We start from the raw sequence: 18,304 nt of genomic DNA on the forward strand, positions 1-18,304 counted from the left end.
AGGTCCTTATGTGCCGCAGATTTTTTTAATAACGGTAATTACTTTTCTATTATTATTCTATGATTGTTGTATGATAATTACTATTTCATTATTATTATTTTTATTATTATTACACTTAGTGCTGTCATGCGATTAAAAAAATTTTAGAGATTAATTAATTATGATCTGTAATTAATTAATCTAATTAATCTCATTTTAATCTCACCTAAAAATTGCTGAGTAAAGCTTCAATTTGAGGTATTTTCATTTAAATTCATTATTACATTATTGTGGCAGATCAAAAGACTGATATAGAACAAAAAAAGTGACTTTATAAAGTCATTTATTGTTTAACAAATCTCTCCAAATTGGTTGTTGAGCCCAAGTCTCCATGAATAAGAAACTGTTTGCTGTAAAGTAGTAAAGACGAGGAAATCTGAACATAATAACTTTTGTCTACTTAAAGACAATAAAAAGTCCAGTTTAACCTTAACCTTAACCATATTAAAAATATTATTGATAGAGAAATGCTTTATACATGAGATCACTGCTTTTAGTCCTTGTTTTAGTCCTGGTTTAGACCTGCTTTAGTCCTACTTTAGTCCTAGTTTAGTCCTGGAATGGATTAATTAAAGTTTTAGTCCTGGTGTTAGTTCTGGTTTAGTTCTGGTTTAGTCCTGGTTTAGTCCTGGTTTAGTCCTGGTTTAGTCCTGGTGTTAGTTCTGGTTTAGTCCTGGTTTTAGTTCTGGTTTTAGTTCTGGTGTTAGTTCTGGTTTAGTCCTGGTTTAGTCCTGGTTTTAGTTCTGGTTTTAGTTCTGGTTTTAGTTCTGGTTTTAGTTCTGGTTTTAGTTCTGGTTTTAGTTCTGGTTTTAGTTCTGGTTTAGTCCTGGTTTAGACCTGGTTTTCGCAATTAACGCGATAATTTGACACCCCTAATTACACTATATGATTGTCTTTGTTTTTTGAATTATGGGGTTTTGCCTGCACTGTTCCTTTATTATTTAAGACGGCCACCTGAGCTCTCATTCTGTTTGCCTGACGAAGGCCTAGTGCCGAAACGTTACACGGTTTGTCCTAATAAATTTCACTATTTGCAAGTAAGACGGTGTGCGGGATTTTTCTCCATGTTCTTGTGCTGCTCCGTCTCCTCCAACGCACCGTCTCTAGTAACTGATTATTCATTCTTTTTAATGATGGTAATGAAAGTAATACTGTCGCTACTGCCAATCTGAAAATAAGAATACAGAATACCGTAACACTGTATTACTGCCCAACCCTAGTTTGAAATGTTTTTATTCTGAATTTCAGTCACTGAATTTTTATATTGAATGTGTTTACATGTGCGTGAGTGTCCTGGTTATGAGTCTTGTATCTCGGTTATGACTCTTATCCTAGTTCTGTATGTGGTGTTTACCTGCGCTCAGAGAAACCAGGACACTCATGTCTCTGTGCACATGAGGAATCCGAGTATCCTGGATGTTTAGACTGGTTTCTAACAACAAAAAAGAAGACAAACATTCAAGTAAGAACATGAGACTGTGGAGCTTTGTCACAGCTTCAGTTAAAGTCGTTTTTAACAGTTGACAGTGTCACAGAGTGAGTTTAGTCCTAGAGCAGCACAAACCACCACAGAGTTGAGTCTGGTGTTCAAATGTGGCTCTATTAAAGGTAATTTAATCTTTCTGCAGGTGGAAAAGTACCTAAACTCCTCCAGAAATTACCTATGAGAGCTCATTTTCCAAAATTCCATTTGAAATGAAGGAAGTTAATAGTAGATGTTTTTATTACTTTAAACTAATCAGAATATGTCAAAGTTTCTCTGGTAAAAAAAATTAACTATCTAACTGTGCCCACATGGGGAACAGAGGCTCCAAAGAAGGGGCCAAAAAGATCAACATTTGGTCTGTGACCATATTTGAGGCTCTACACCGTCCACATGAAAGCTCCGAAAAGAGTGAGATTGTGTCAGAAATGTTCATTCTCTCAAATATTCAGGTTCAACTGTGAGTTTGTAAATATCTGCTTGAAGTAAAATTTGAAAGCAAAATTGAGCAGCAACCAAATGTGAGATTTTGGGGGCCCACAGTGCCCCCCTTAATAAAGATACTCAATATTTTGGAATCTATGACCCAAAATCTACATTAATACAAATTTTCAGCTCTGTAGCTCTGTTTTTTTATGGTCTCTCAAAAATGCTTCTAAATTAAGGCTTCCGAAAAAATGAGCATGGCCCAAAAATTTCAACAGGCCATAACTCAGGAACGACTGAAGGGATTGAGCTAAAATTTTAGATTCTTTCATTTGATCATTTTAGAAATTTTTTAGAAATTTTTTCAGTCAAATCTGAGATGGCTCATAGGGAAGAGTGACTTTATTGCTTTATTTTGTTTCTAAGTATAAATTATGATTACTTAAAAAGTCCTGGTAGGAGTTTGAGTCGTTTTGCGTCCACGATCTTGTGGGAATTTTGTCTTGCGAGATCTTGTGGCACGAGATCATGTCCCACCTCTTCTCATTTTCGATCGATTGCTTAGGTCTTTGTTGTTGGCTGTTGATTTTGAGGCCTTGAAAATATTTGTGCTGAATGTTTAAAAGTTGATTGAACAGATTCTCTCCCGCAGGTGTGCCTCACGAACACCGCTCCAAACTGTGGCGGTGGGCGGTCTCCTTCCACGTCAAGAAGCTCCGCGAGCACCTCGCCCCAGATTATTACGAGACTTTACTGAACGTGGCCAAAGAGAAACCGAACCCGGCCTCCAAACAGATCGAGCTGGACCTGCTCAGAACTTTACCCAACAACAAGCACTACTCGTCCCCCAGTGCCGCCGGGATCCAGAAACTCCGCAACGTCCTCACACGGCGTTCTCCTGGAGGAACCCTGACATCGGATACTGCCAGGGACTCAACCGGTAAACAAATACATAAGTGTAGAATAGAAAAAAGGATGGCAGAGGCACTCTAATTTGCAGTGAATTTATTAATGGCCACGTCAACGAGTTTCAACTACTTGGTCTTTATCAGGGCTGATTGAGTGAGCAGCAGGTGTGACCATTTATAGGGTTAAAAAACACAAAATTTCCCGAAACATTTGCATGTTCAATCCAAGTGTATTGACAACAAACTATTCACAACACAACAGATAAATAACACTGTTCTGTATAAGTAAGTCCTTTAAAAATTTCTGTCTTTACCATTTTATAATTCTGTCTTTTCAAACTGCGATTTCTCTCTGACGGTGATTCGTCTTGTTCTTATTGTTCTGGTGTTATTTTAATACATCTCTAGTTAAAAAACAGTTGTTATTTTCAGACTGGCAGCCATCGCTTTGCTGTACCTGGACCAAGAGGACGCCTTCTGGACGCTCATCGCCATCGTAGAAGTTTTCATGCCGAGGGATTATTACACCAAAACTCTGCTCGGCTCACAGGTAAAAGGCTCCGCAGGCTCACGTTTATTTAATTACAAAACACATACTTTATATTTCGGACGATAATCACACTTTTTTTCATGGTTTGGGTGCTTCCTCCGACTTATACATTAACATTTACAGACTGACAGCCCCGAGAGGCTCTAGTCTTGTGTGTCAGTGTCTAGTACGACTGTTCCTCCTGTACCACTGTCACTTCACGCTCTACTGCGCATGTCTCCTCTAGAAATAGCCGCTGTCTCGCTGCAAATAGTGAAATCTGCAGCCGAAAACTGTAATAAAGCAGCAGAAAGAAAGTTTGGAGTGAGAGAGAAACTTGTGATTGTCTGGCGGAAAGCGGGGATGGAGAACACAGCTTCACGGTAACCGGGAGGGTTCGCAGTGAAACTTTCCTGAAGTCACTGGACGGATGGACAAAGCCTGAACTTCAGTGACACCGAAACCATCCTGTCGGGATTCAGAAAGACCCGAATAATTCTAACTGGAACTGACGCTGAGTCTGACGACAGCGACACAGAAGAGGAAGCAGCTCAATGTTTACATCATGAATCTTTGGTTTATCTCCGGAGGTCGTGGAGTTGTTCAGAAGTGACACCGAGGATGAAGAATTGAATGGATTTAGTGATTTGGAGTGAGATGGAGAGTTTGGTAAACTTGTTCTGTTCTGTTGTTTATGTTATAGTTTATCTGAGGAACTGTGAAATATGTGACATTAACAGTCTGTTGTTCTCTCTTCTGTTGTTATGACTAGAACTTGACTTTATACAGGAAATGTCAGTTCCTGGTCTCTGATTTTGCAAAATAAATTTCCCCGAAAAAGTAGCACTTATGTTTTTTCTTCTTCATTAAGCATTTTTGGCTGGTGCGACTTATACTCCGGAGCGATTTATACTCTGGAAAGTACAGTACATGAATAAATCGTTAGAATATTTAATCATATCTAAGGTTTAGGTCAATTTGCTTGTTATATCATGTATTCTGTACGTATTTTGTTTTATTAAAAAATTCAGTAGGATTCAGCGTGATGAAAATTTTCGACCGTTGTCATAGCGATTAACAATTTAAAACTATATACTGTATTATTTTTTGAATCGGCCTAAAAATGTTGCATAGAACAGGAAACGGAAACAAATGAAAGGAATTAGGCCTGTCACAATAATCACTACTGTATTTTTTGGACTATAAATGGCTCCGGAGTATAAGTCCCACAAGCTAAAAAATGCATAATGAAGAAGAAAAAAACATATATATAAGTCACGCTTTTTGGAGGAAATATAAAATCAGAGACCAGGAACCGACATTTCCTGTTGAAAGTCAAGTTGTAGTAAAAACAACAGAAGAGAGAACAACAGACTGTTAACGTCACATATTTCAGTTCTTCAGATAAACTATAACATAAACAACAGAACAAGTTTAACCAAACTCTCCATCTCACTCCAAATCACTAAATCCATTCAATTCTTCATCCTCGGTGTCACTTCTGAACAACTCCGACCTCGACCTCCGGAGGTAAACGGAGTCAGAATCAGCATCAGTTCCAGTTAGAATTATTCCGGCCTTTCTGAATCCCGACAGGATGTAACGAGATCCAAATCTCACGGTACGATATTTATTACAATATTTTGAAGAGGCTGATATAACTGTAGATAGGACACTTTTTTTTCTTATGATGCCTTGACAAGATTTTGGTGTGAATTATTTCTGTCATAATCTTGAGAATTCAAGTAAAAACATATTTCTTCATGTTGTCTGCGGTGAAATGAATCATGGGATTTGTAGTTCCTGATGTTTATAAGCTGCTGCTACTATAAAACAATGCACGATATTATTGTGAGACTTTTGACGATACGATATCACGGTATTTCGGTTGTTGTTACGTCCCTAGAATCCCGACAGGATGGTTTCGGTGTCACTGAAGTCCAGGCTTTGTCCATCCATCCAGTGACTTCAGGAAAGTTTCATGTTTCATCCTCCCGGTGTCACAAGTTTCTCTCTCACTCCAAACTTTCTTTCTGCTGCTCGATTTCCATTTTCAGCTGCAGATTTCATGTATAATATATGCGAAATATTTTAAATCCGGAGTATAAGTCGCTGAACCACCCAAACCGTGAAAAAAAGTGTGATTTATTGTCCGAAAAATACAGTTTTATTGTTTGATGTATGAAAACTGGGACAATATTTATGGTCTGTACTTTTTCTTTGCACTACTGGGAAATTTTGGGGTGTTTTTTTGGCTCTAGGCAAAGATTTGAGCCATAAAAGGTTGAATTAATAACTTGTATGACTTGGTATAGATGCAAACTAAGAACTAAAGTGTTTCATTCTGCTGTTATTTATAGCAGCTCATGTTTTGTTTTTTGTTTTTTGTGGTTTAAAATCTGCTATGGGGTTTTTGTGTCAGTACTGGGCTCGGTCAAGCAGAAGTAAACATCAAGGCCAAAAATTCAAGTTAATGCATCTGATATAAAAATGTATTGAACAGATACATATGTACTCTAGTTTATGAAACTGTTGACCTTTTTTCTGCACCATTTTTGGTTCTAAAGTTTCATATGTTTTAAACAGACCATGTATGAAACATGGAACAAAAATTATTTCCCAAATTTCAAAGACCTGAAAATCATGTAAATAAATGGATGTATTTCATCATATCTTGTGTTATTCCATCTTTGAACTGTTGATGAAGATACATGATTTAAAAAAAAAAAAAAAAAAAGTATTTAAAATGATAAAAATTTGCTTGGAAGGACTGACATATTTTATAGAAAGTTTCCTTTCATTTTGAAGTAATATTAAAATATTCAGAAGAAAAAAGCGACAAATGATGTAAAATCATGCACCTTCTACTAGGGCTGGTATCATTAAGAAGTTGCCGATACGATACATACCTCGATACACAGGCCACGATACGATACATATCTTGATACACTGCATTTTCGATTCAATATGATATATTTCAAATCGATTCGATACGGTTCAATAAAAAATAAAGTCTAAATCGTGGCTGTGATACTAAAGTCTTTGTTAAACCACTTCTTCTTGTGCAACATTCATATGAAACACAAATATTTTAATCATCAAAACAGAGAAAATGTCAAATGTGTCGCATAAATGAGTTTCCTTTCACTCCACAAGCAACAAAACTGTAGCTCTGTAACAAAATAATTTAGTAAAACACATGTAAAAATACTCTTGCTGATATATCGATACAGTAGCCCACGATATCGATACTGTATCATCACATTAAACGATACGATATATCGATATTCCGATATTTTTGCACACCCCTACCTTCTACTTGTTTGCACAATTTTCCCTCCGTTACTTTTCCCTCCGTTACCATGACCTTTCTTAATAAAAAATCTCATGACTCAAAAAGTAAGAGGTTTTTCAACCTAATCTTGTACCATATGGTAGAAAACTATATGAAGCAAATATTCAAACCAGTTTGTTAAGGATATGTAAGTGAGAACCAAGAGTTATCACTGTTTGGATTTATTGCCCAAAAAGTGCTGCATATTTCATTCCCTCCGTTACCGACATGAGTTTTTAAATTTTTTGTCAACAACTTGAAAGAATATCACAGGTTTAACTTGACCCTGTTGGAGTGTAACTCTTTCCTACATTCTGATACTTTACTTATTTCAATAGTTCCTCTAGTTTCTGAATAAGAGACATTTGAATGTACAAAATCTGCCCCTGTTTCCCTCCGTTACCACTTGACCGGACCCATATTAACACATGTTAACACTACTATAAATGAGTTTCCTTTATCGTATTTATTTATACAGTATCACACTTCAGATTGTGTTAACATGTCACGCCTAAATGGAAATAAACTTGTTTGGACAAATATATTTTCTGTATCCAGGTGGACCAGCGCGTGTTCAAGGACCTGATGAGCGAGAAACTGCCCAGACTCCACGCCCACTTCGAGCAGCACAAAGTGGACTTCTCCCTCATCACGTTCAACTGGTTCCTGGTGGTTTTCGTGGACAGTGTGGTGAGCGACATCCTCTTCAAGATCTGGGACGCCTTCCTGTACGAGGGGCCCAAGGTACGCAGCCCCAGAGACCCAAAGCTCCTCCTGCACTCCTCCTCCTCTGAGCTGAATAAGTGACACTTTAATCCTCACTTTAGGGCATTTCCTCCTCCTCCTCCTCTTCCTCCTCTTCCTCCTCAACTCTGAATCTGTCACACTTGAACCTGCTGTACACATGAGACAAACAGATCCAGACATGTTCAGTGTTTGAGAGGCGTCTGTCTGCACTCGCTCAGGCGCTTACACTAATTTCCGGACTATAAGCCTCTACTTTTTTCATACACTTTGAACTCTGCAGGTTAAACGACGATGCGGCAGATTATTTGTTTATGAACACAGCGGATACACGCGCAGCCTGAGCCTAAAATAAGTTCTGATGCCAAATGTAGATTAGTGAGTGGGTTGTAAAATCCCTCAGTCGTCCAGGTAAAATCCACGGCAAAAGGAGAAATTCAATTTGTCGAATGTTTCGCAGTTCATCCAAGATGCTTCTTCAGTTCTGGTCAGATGCAGATGGACACTTCCTTATATTTACTTAACAGGAGGAGCTAACTACACTGAAACTACTCTGGAACTAACACACCTACCGTATTTTCCGCACTATAGTTCGCGCTCTTAAGCCTCCAACCCCATCAAAAAACGACTGTGCGCCATAATCCAGAGCACCCCATACACGAATCCACTCGGGTGTCCCAACACGACTTCAGTAAACTACAAAGCCGCAAACACACACGGAGCAGACAGCGACCGCACAGCGAAACACACCCGCAGACACACTCATCACTCCAAAAGCGAGCGCAATGTGCCGCTTCTAGACACGACTGAACAACTGAGTCACTGCGAACACGCCGACAATCCGTTGGTCCCAGACAGCACCCTCCCTACACGCCACAACTGAACAAAGCCCAGAGTCACCGTGAACGAACAAACAAACAAAACCACTCACCATCACACTGTTGTGTTTCCTTTAAAGTCCCACGCGGTTTATTTGTGAAAAAAGTTCGAACATAGACCATTTAATGAAATCTATGTGTCATTCGTTCATTCGTTTTTCAATATAAAACCAAAAATAAGAAAATGAAAAAACAACAGTTTTCTTCACTATTTGTCTCCAAAACCAAAATGAAAAAACAGATAAACAATTTGTTTTTTCAATTTTCGATTTTGTGTTTAAATGAAAAATGGAAAAAAACAGATAACGTCCGTTTCCCGTTTACGTGACTTCCCGTGACTGCGATGCCGAACTTTTGCACCGCGTACGGACTGAACCAGGACTGATCCAGGTCCGGGACCAGACCGGGACCAGAGACCGGGACCAGACCGGGACCAGGGACCGGGACCAGGGCGGGACCAGGGCGGACTCCGAGCTTTGACTCCGAGCCTCAGCTTCGAGCTCCGGTCCTGCCGTGGGCTCTGAGCCTCTGGTCTGGTCCCGGTCTGGTCCTGGTCTTGTCTCGGTCTCAGGCCCACTCTGGTCCCGCTCTGTCCCAGTCTCAGTAGCGCTCTGGTCTCGGTCTGGTCCCAGTCTGGTCCCGGACCTGGTCCATTTGAACCAAAAGCTCTTATTTCGGTTTGTTTTCGTTGGTGTGAAAGCGTCAGTCGGAGGCTTTGCACCACCTCGGAACCAGCCGTGGTTCTTGAGTGTGGAGGACTGGAGCACCCGTCCGGACCTGTAGTCCACAGAACATTCTCACTTTCCCCGCACAGAACCAGCGCGCAGACGATGACACGGAACCACTCGGACCACTGGTCTCGGTCTCAGTTCCGCTGTGGTCCCGGTCTCAGTCCCGGTCAGTCCCGCTCTGGTCCCACTCTGGTCCTGGTCTGGTCCCGTCTGGTCTCGGACCTGGATCAATCCTGGTTCAGTCCGTACGCGGTGCAAAAGTCCGGCATCGCTGGAAACGTCCGTTATCTGTTTTTTCCATTTTTCATTTAAACACAAAATCGAAAAATGAAAAAACGAATCGTTATCCGTTTTTTCAATTTGGTTTTGAAGACAAATAACGAAAAAAACTGTTGTTCTTTCGTTTTCTTATTTTTGGTTTTACATTGAAAAACAAATGAATCATTGATACACAAATTTATTGACAGTGCGTCTTTAATCCAGAGCGTCTTATAGCCCGTAAAATACGATACATAATTCATTCACTTTAAACTTGTTGGATGTATGTTATGATTGTAGCCACAGCTGCCCTGGGGCACACTGACACTGACGAAGCAAATATGTGCCATCGACCCGTCCGACACACACACACACACACACACACACACACACACACACACACACACACACACACACGACATTCACACTAAAACAATTATCAAGGCTCAAAACATGTCGTGAATCGGAGTCATTTGAGCCACAACACTGAGTTCTTTCATTCATCTGAACTCACATAAACTCATCTGTTCAGTAAAACTCATGACGATGTTTTAAATGTTTCTTTTCCTCAGATCATTTTCCGCTTCGCCCTCGCTCTGTTTAAGTACAAAGAAGAAGAGTTTCTGAAGCTGCAGGATTCCACGGCCATTTTCAAATATCTCCGGTATTTCACCCGCACCATCCTCGACTCCAGGTGAGAGGCTTTTTCTCTGTAATTCTAACGTAAACATAAATATAAGTGTTTTATTTTTGCCTTTAAAGGAGACATATTACACAAAATCAACTTCTAATCTTAGCAAAGGAGAAATTTACTTCTGTTAACTGGATAAAAGTTGTTTTGTTTTTGTTTTTTGTTTTGTTTTTTTTGTGTCCCCTCATCGTTACTCAGTTGTATTTTTATTGGTTCATTTGTGTTTGAGTAAAATTGCAGTTTTCACCTCCCCCCTGTCCCCGCCCTTAAATATGATTATCCAAAACCTTCTGACTCTGAGTGATTCATGCAGGTTCTGAAAAGACACAGACAAAGACAAAGATAAAAACACTTGAATGAAAATCTGCTGGTCCTGTTTTTGTCCTGGTTTAGTCCTGGTTTAGTCCTGGTTTAGTCCTGGTTCAGTCCTGGTTTAGTTCTGGTTCAGTCCTGGTTTAGTCCTGGTTTAGTCCTGGTTTAGTCCTGGTTTAGTCCTGGTTTAGTCCTGGTTTAGACCTGGTTTAGACCTGCTTCAGTCCTGCTTCAGTCCTGGTTTAGTCCTGGTTTAGTTCTGGTTCAGTCCTAGTTTAGTCCTGCTTCAGTCCTGCTTCAGTCCTGCTTCAGTCCTGGTTTAGTCCTGGTTTAGTCCTGGTTTAGTCCTGCTTCAGTCCTGGTTTAGTCCAGGTTTAGTCCTGGTTTAGTCCGGTTTAGTCCTGGTTTAGTCCTGGTTTAGTCCTGGTTAGTCCTGGTTTAGTCCCTGGTTTTAGTCCTGGTTTAGTCCTGGTTTAGTCCTGGTTTAGACCTGGTTTTAGTCCTGTTCAGTCCTAGTTTCAGTCCTGGTTTAGTCCTGGTTTAGTCCTGGTTTAGACCTGGTTTAGTCCAGTTTAGTCCTGGTTTAGTCCTTTTAGTCCTGGTTTAGTCCTGGTTTAGTCCTGGTTTAGACCTGGTTCAGTCCTGGTTTAGTCCTGGTTTAGTCCTTTAGTCCTGGTTAAGTTTACCTGGTTTAGACCTGGTTTAGACCTGGTTTTTAGTCCTGGTTTAGTCCTGTTTAGTCCTGGTTTAGTCCTGGTTTAGTCCTGGTTTAGTCCTGTTTAGTCCTGGTTTAGACCTGGTTTAGTCCTGGTTTAGTCCCGGTTTAGTCCTGGTTTAGTCCTGGTTCAGTCCTGGTTTTGTCCAGTTTTCATTTAAACAGAAAATCGAAAACTGAAAAAAACAAATTGTTATCCATTTTTTCATTTTGGTTTTGGAGACAAATAATGAAGAAAATAGTTGTTTTTTTGTTTTCTTATTTTTGGTTTTACTTTGAAAAACAAATGAACGAATGATGTTTTTGACGAGTTAACCGCGTTATAACATGATTTAAACCTCACAAGAGTCCGTTTTGTGTAATATCGGACCTTTTACTTTTTGAGGCGTTCGCTGTTGAACTCTGACTCTCTTCTTCTCGTCTGCAGGAAGCTGATGTCCATGGCGTTCGTGGACATGAACCCGTTCCCCATGAGGCAGATCCAGAGCCGCCGCGCGTTCCACCTGGAGAAGGTTCGTCTGGAGCTGAACGAGCTGGAGGCCATCAGGCAGACCTTCCTCCGAGAGCGCGAGAGCAGCCAGGACGGCCGCAGCTTCGTCAGCGATGACGACGAGGACAACTAAACACACCTCAAAACCACCACAGACTTTTACCCCGACCCCGACCCTCACTATCAGTATTCCGGCCATTTACTTAATTAGTGTTAGTACTTTTTGTCAGTATATATCGCGTTCCACTCTGCGTCCGTCGCCTGACCAGCCAGATTTTACTTCCTTCTGTTTAAATCCTGAAGAGTTTGGGTCCAGACCACAGAACGGGACCGGAGACTCGCCCTCTGTCCGCCACGTTGCAGAGAGGCGAGTTTCATTGTTGACAAAAGCGCGCGTTTCATGCTGGGAATTATTTTGGTCGGCGGCAAGAAACACTAATTCAACATGACGGACGGAGCGAGAAAGCACGTAAAGGGTATTGATCCCGGTTATTTATCCACTCTAACGGCAGAGGACCCAAGACCATTTGACCAGAAATTGGTCATAAGCATCGACGGACGACAAATCACCCTTTTCAACCCCGACAAAAGGTGGAACAAACCAAATTTCTGGTCAGAATCGCCAACTACCTGGACAAATATTCACTTGGGCGACATCCACAATGACTTGGTGGAAACTCCTGGGCCATTCACAGCAGAAAAGATGAAAACCTCCAAGAGTCTCGATGTGTTGTTGAACTTGTTGGAGTCCACGGTTTGTTAGGATCTTCTACGTTTGCTCTGCGGATGTTTGAAAGTCGTTTAATTCACCGTTAGTGGTTCTTTTCACTCAGAATACGAAAAAGACATTTTCCTTCTTCCGTGCTTCTATTTGTGCGTCCGATAATGCAGCAGGAATTTACCATTATCGGGGATAAATACACGAGGTTACGCACTGTGTTTGACGCTACCGTGTTTCTTGCCTCCGACCAAAATATTTCCCAGCAGCAACGCGGGCTTTTAATAACAATGACGTCAGCTGAAACTCGCCTATAGGAAGCGCAAAATCCAGTCCAATCCACTTTACTTTATTTCTGTAGCACAACAAACTATTTCCAAAATGCAGCACAAATACATAATAAATAATAAAATAATAAAAATAAAAATATTATATAAAAATAATAATAAATAATAAATATAATGATAAATAAATACAATAAATAATATAAATTTAAATATAATATAATACATAATAAAATGATAAAATCAACACTCAGATTTAATCATACTCGTCTTAAAACAATAAATCCAGTAAAATAAAAGGGGAGCAAAAACCATAGAATAACAATAAATAAATAAATAAATAAATAAAAGACACAACTCATGCAGTGTTAAAAACCAGAGAGTAAAAGTGGGTTTTAAGAGACTAAAACGAGACTAAAACAGGACGAAAACAGGACAATACTGTTTTCAATCCTGGTCTGGTCCCAGTCCTAGTCCTGGTCTCAGTCCCGTTCTGGTTTCTGTCTGGTCCCGGACCTTGATTAGTCCTGTTTTAGTCCTGGTTCAGGCCGTCATCGACCATCTGACCAGAACGGAAGAAACATCTGGGACGAGCTGTGAAACGTCTAAAACATCTAAAACTTTTGTCCAGTTTCAGATTTTCATTTTTCCTTTTTTTGCTCTGGCTCAGACCTGGTACGACCGAGGGACTACGCAAACATCTCTCTGATTGGTTAATCCACCTGTCAATCACTCCCAAACGAAATCAGGCACAGGTTAAGGCTCTAAACTCGTACTCGCTCTCATCTTTTTAAAGTTTTGTCTCGTTTCTGGCTGGTCAGGCGACTCTGTGCAGTGTGGAAGCTCACGTTCTTCAATCGGTTTTTGCACATGTGGCTGTTTTTTTACACGAGCGGCCATTTTATCTGTTGAAGGAGTTTTTTATCACCTTGTATAATCTTTGTAGGTAATTCTTCATTTTACCTGTTGTTTACCTTGTTTACGACCTGGTTTATCTTTCTGTTGCTGTTCTTTTCGTCGCACTTTCTTCCCGTTGCTGAATCGTTCCGCGTTGCTGAGAGTCTTAAAAAAAAAAAAAACGGTGAACAGGTCACATACGACTCAAGTGTGCGACGTTTCTCGGCTGTCACCGTCGCGCTCGCTTCGTTACGCTGTCGTTCACAAATACAGAAGGTGTAATTACATGAGTTTACCACGAGGGGGCGGTAGAGCTGCGTCTGTTTGCTGAGAAATCCCAGCGTTCATGGATGTATTCAAAGAGTTTACTAAAAAAGGGTACCACAAAACACACTGCAGAAAGGAATCTAAAGGTTCAAATGACTTAAATTAGTTTTTTTGTTTGTTTATCAGGAACAATGCATCAAAAAAAACACTTATCTACACAAAAATGTCATGTTTTTGTGCCAGTGTTACAATAAAACACCAAATTTTTTGTTTAGTCTCGAATTTTCTACAAGTTTAGTTTGTCAGATTTACTCTATCATATTTTTCGGATTATAAGGAGCAATATCAATAATGTTGAATTCTCTCGTCTATTTTCATAAGACGAATTAAGCGAAACAAACGGACGACACTTTAGCCCAGGAGAGTCAAACTCATTTTGGTCCGGGGGTCGTATCCAACCGACTTTGATCCCAAAGTGTCCGGATCAGAAAACTCATGTCATATAAACCCCAAAAATAACAATAAGTTCAAATATTTGTGCAGAGAAACACAAATTTATTACAGAAATCTTTTTTAATTGATGAACTCTTTCTTTTACAAAATATTATATTATGAACAACCTGAAACTTTAAGATTTAACATGAACTTGTGTGTAAATAGGAATAAGTCCATTTTTGTTGTAAAATCCTGCACTCGGCTCCACTTTTCTCATGTTGGACATTTTTCTGATGAGGGTGTCACGGTCAACAGTCAAAACGATCGTCCTTTAAGAGCGTTTGGAAAGAGACAAGTCTTCATTTGTGCTGCTCTGGTGGGAGGGGCCACGTACAGAGACGCTGGAGACGCTGCTGTGATAAACACCACAGAAAATTAACAAGATTTTAATAGAAAATATAATTACAATATTTGAGTAGAAAATCAGCCGAGGGCCAGATTAAAGGTCTTGGAGGGCCGGACCTGGCCCCCGGGCCGTATGTTTGACACCCTTGATTTAGACTGAGTCCTGAGTCCTTAGTCCAGGCGTCCACGATCCATCGGCAGATCGTGGTGTAATTCGCCGGCGTTTCCTCTCTGTCTTGGTGAATGTTTTTTATGAATGTGAATGTGGGTGGATCATTTAAGTTTGTTTTTTTATTTCCTATGAGGACGACTCAAATATACACTGACTACCGTATTTTTCAGACTATAAGCCGCCGTATAAGTCACACCAGCCCAAAAAATGCGTAATAAAGAAGAAAAAACATATAAGTCACACTTTTTGGAGGAAATTCCAGGAGCCGACATTTCCTGTGTAAAGTCAAGTTGTAGTAAAAACAAAAGAAGAGAACAACAGACTGTTAACGTCACATATGAACAGTTCTTCAGATAAACTACAACATAAACAACAGAACAGAACAAGTTTAACAAACTCTCCATCTCACTCCAAATCACTAAATCCATTCAATTCTTCATCCTCGGTGTCACTTCTGAACAACTCGGCCTCGACCTCCGGAGGTAAACAGAGCGACGCAAACTCTTCTGTGTCGCTGTCGTCAGACTCAGCATCAGTTCCAGTTAGAATTATTCGGGTCTTTCTGAATCCCGACAGGATGGTTTCGGTGTCACTGAAGTCCAGGCTTTGTCCATCCATCCAGTGACTTCAGGAGAGTTTCATGGTTCATCCTCCCGGTTCCCGTGAAGTTGTGTTCTCCATCCTCGCTTTCTGCCAGTCCCTCACAAGTTTCTCTCTCACTCCAAACTTTATTTCTGCTGCTTGTTTACTGTTTTTGGCTGAATATTTCGCGACTTGCAGCAGGACAGAGGCTCTTTCTGCAGGAGACATGCGCAGTAGAGCCAAGTGACAGTGGTACAGGAGGAACAGGAGCAGCAGAAACTGACACACAAGACTAGAACCTCTCCACACTTCACTGTGAACATTTTAATATAGAAGTCACATCGGAAACACCCAAACCATGAAAAAAAGTGCCCCTTATAGTCCGAAAAATACAGTAATAATGTGTTTAATGCAGCCTTTTCACATTTGTTTACATTTTACAGAAACAAAACTTAAACCCACATGGCTCATTTTCATTTATTTTTTAATATATATATATAAAAAATCTCTACATAGGCCATGGTACGATACATATCTCATATACAGTGCACTTTCGATTCGATACGGTTTTAAAAAAGTCTTTGTTAAACCACTTCTTGTGCAACACAAACATTTTAATCATCAAAACTGTGAAAATGTCAAATGCGTTGCTTAGACAAGTTTTTTTTCCACTAAACAAACCACAAAACTGTAGCTGTAACAAAATAATTTAGTAAAATATACCAAAAAAAGTACTCTTGGTGATATATCGATACAGTATCATCACATTAAACGATACGATATATTGATATTTTCATATTTTTGCACACGCCTACCGGTGACCAGACTCACATCTTCACATTTTTATACAGAATTGAAGAAGTGTGTTTACTCTTGATCCTAAAAAATATGAATTCAAGTCATTTAAACGTTGCCAGGTTGGACTTTCTGCAGTGTGATTCTGTATTTGAGCCGAGTACTGTTTCACATTCACGTGTTTTTCCAAATATTTACCCAGGGCGAAAACCGTACGATGCTGAAAAGTGTTTTTGATTGTATTTTCTTAAATCTTTTTTATACACACTCGCTCTGTGCCTCTGTGCCTTGTTCAGACTTTGCCCAGCTGTATTTCGCTCTTGTGAAACGTTTGAGCGGAGAGTAGAAGTAGAAGGCGGTGGGAGCAGGTCTCTCGCTCTCGTACGTTTTAGTTTGAGTTTGGGTTTTCACAAGTTCGTTCATGATTCGTATTTCACAGCGGATAAGCTACGACTCTTTTACCTGTGGAAGTTTATTTGTTTCGTCAGATTTTGAATGAATTTTTAAACGGCGTCGAATTTCTCTCTTTGGATTTTTTAACTCTGTTTGAATTATTTTTATTCTGAATCTTTAGTCGCTGAAATTTTCCGTGTACTTTTTCAATAAACAACAAAAATGTCACCTTTTTAAATATTCAGCACAAATATTTTCAAGCCGTCAAATTCCACTGTCAAAATTCAGAGCGTGAAATTCGTGGTGAAAAAAAATTTGCAAGAAAAATCATGGACTGTATTTTATTTGCTGAAATTTTAAGAGTACGTTTATCATTATCATAGTGTTTAAAAATCTGAATAAAAAAAAAAAATTCTATCTTCAAGCCCTCAAATTCTAAAGTCAAAAGATCCAAAATGCAAAGGCAAAAGCAATCGAACCAAAATAATACAATCTAATTTAGTAACGAGCAGGAAATGGTGCAGTGAATCGATCTGATTGGTCAGAATTATTCTCATCAAAACCTCATTTATTTTCTTTCTTTTTTTTTTTTTTCTTATTTTATTTCGGGTTCTGTCGTCTTCGCTCACACAGGACCGATTGATCGATTGCTTCTGCCTTGGCATATTGGAACTTTGAATTTTTTCACTGCGAATTTTACACTCGACAAGTAAAATTCAGAATAAAAATAATCCAAACATCTTTTTTACAAGTTAAAAAAAACCAAAGTGAGAAATTCAGCGGGATTTTAAAATTCCAAATCTGATGAAAAATGATCTTCCACACGTCTCTGCTTTCTTATCACACAGAGTATTACGCACTTTGTCTTTTGTATCGATCACTTTGAGAATCAGTATCTTTTCTGTTACAAAATCGTATTTGTCAATCAATAAACATCAGCTGACTGAAAGTGTTGGTTCGTCTCAGATTCTGTGTCGTAATTCTTAAAGATGCACTGTGGAACTTCTGAGGTGGACGGTCCGCTGCTCGTCTCCATGGAGATGTTATTTCTGCCCATATCTGCCTGTCAAAGTCTACGTTCAGACTGCAGGGTTTAACGCTCAATTCAGATTTTTTTGTGAAATCCGATGTTTTTGCGAGGTCGTTCACATTTCCAATTAAATGTGACTTGTATGTGTCTCCAGTGTGAACATTAAACGTCCTAAAAGTGTCCCACATGTGACACTGGAGACACGACGACGTCAACCGCAGCGAGCGTCTCTGTGTTTACAGAAGTTGTCCAAACATGGACGCAGCATCGAGCACCTGGAGATTTTAAAGTTCCTCTCGTACCGGAGCCACAACATGAACAACTTACTTGTTTTAAGGAGGAGATTGAGAAGGAGAAGGACGAGGTTTTTGGTCGTGGTGTTTTGTGGTTCAGTCCGTTGAAAGGAACGTGTGGATGTGGAGACGGAGCCAAGAGTGGTGAGTGGTGATGTGCTTCACTTCAGTGACACAGAGTTCATTAACAATTTTCATCTACTTCAGTGCAGAATAGTGACGTTTGTGTCTTGTTGATAACGTGTAGGTGGATGAATGCACTTTGACCGTTCAGACTGAAGTCACATGTCAAAAGATCAGATATGTATCAGTTTCAGGAGCACATATCCATTTGTGTCACTTCAGGCTGCAGACTGAACGCAGCCAATGTCTGAACCTGTCAGATCTCAGAAGCTCCGAGGACTAGTTTCATTTGGTATAATCCAGTTTTAGAAACGCATTTGGTATAATCCACACTTCAAGAATCACAATCAGTAAAATTCACAGTTTGAGAGT

At 39.8% G+C, this 18,304-nt stretch overlaps 1 protein-coding gene across 1 annotated transcript in view; it reads left to right on the forward strand.

Annotated features, from left to right (window-relative positions):
- Positions 1-17,440, forward strand: part of tbc1d2b (TBC1 domain family, member 2B) — a 61,106-nt gene extending 43,666 nt beyond the window's left edge. Inside the window, 6 exon segments of the mRNA XM_055156028.1 lie at positions 2,601-2,833; positions 2,836-2,888; positions 3,289-3,406; positions 7,278-7,463; positions 9,903-10,024; positions 11,476-17,440. Of these exon segments, the coding sequence (XP_055012003.1) occupies positions 2,601-2,833; positions 2,836-2,888; positions 3,289-3,406; positions 7,278-7,463; positions 9,903-10,024; positions 11,476-11,671 (908 nt within the window). The 3' untranslated portion in view covers positions 11,672-17,440.
- The last annotated feature ends 864 nt before the right edge of the window (positions 17,441-18,304 follow it).

This window comes from Boleophthalmus pectinirostris, unplaced genomic scaffold (assembly GCF_026225935.1).
Source record: "Boleophthalmus pectinirostris isolate CB_2022bp ecotype Guang Dong unplaced genomic scaffold, ASM2622593v1 HiC_scaffold_2, whole genome shotgun sequence".
Classification (NCBI taxonomy): Eukaryota; Metazoa; Chordata; class Actinopteri; order Gobiiformes; family Gobiidae; genus Boleophthalmus; species Boleophthalmus pectinirostris.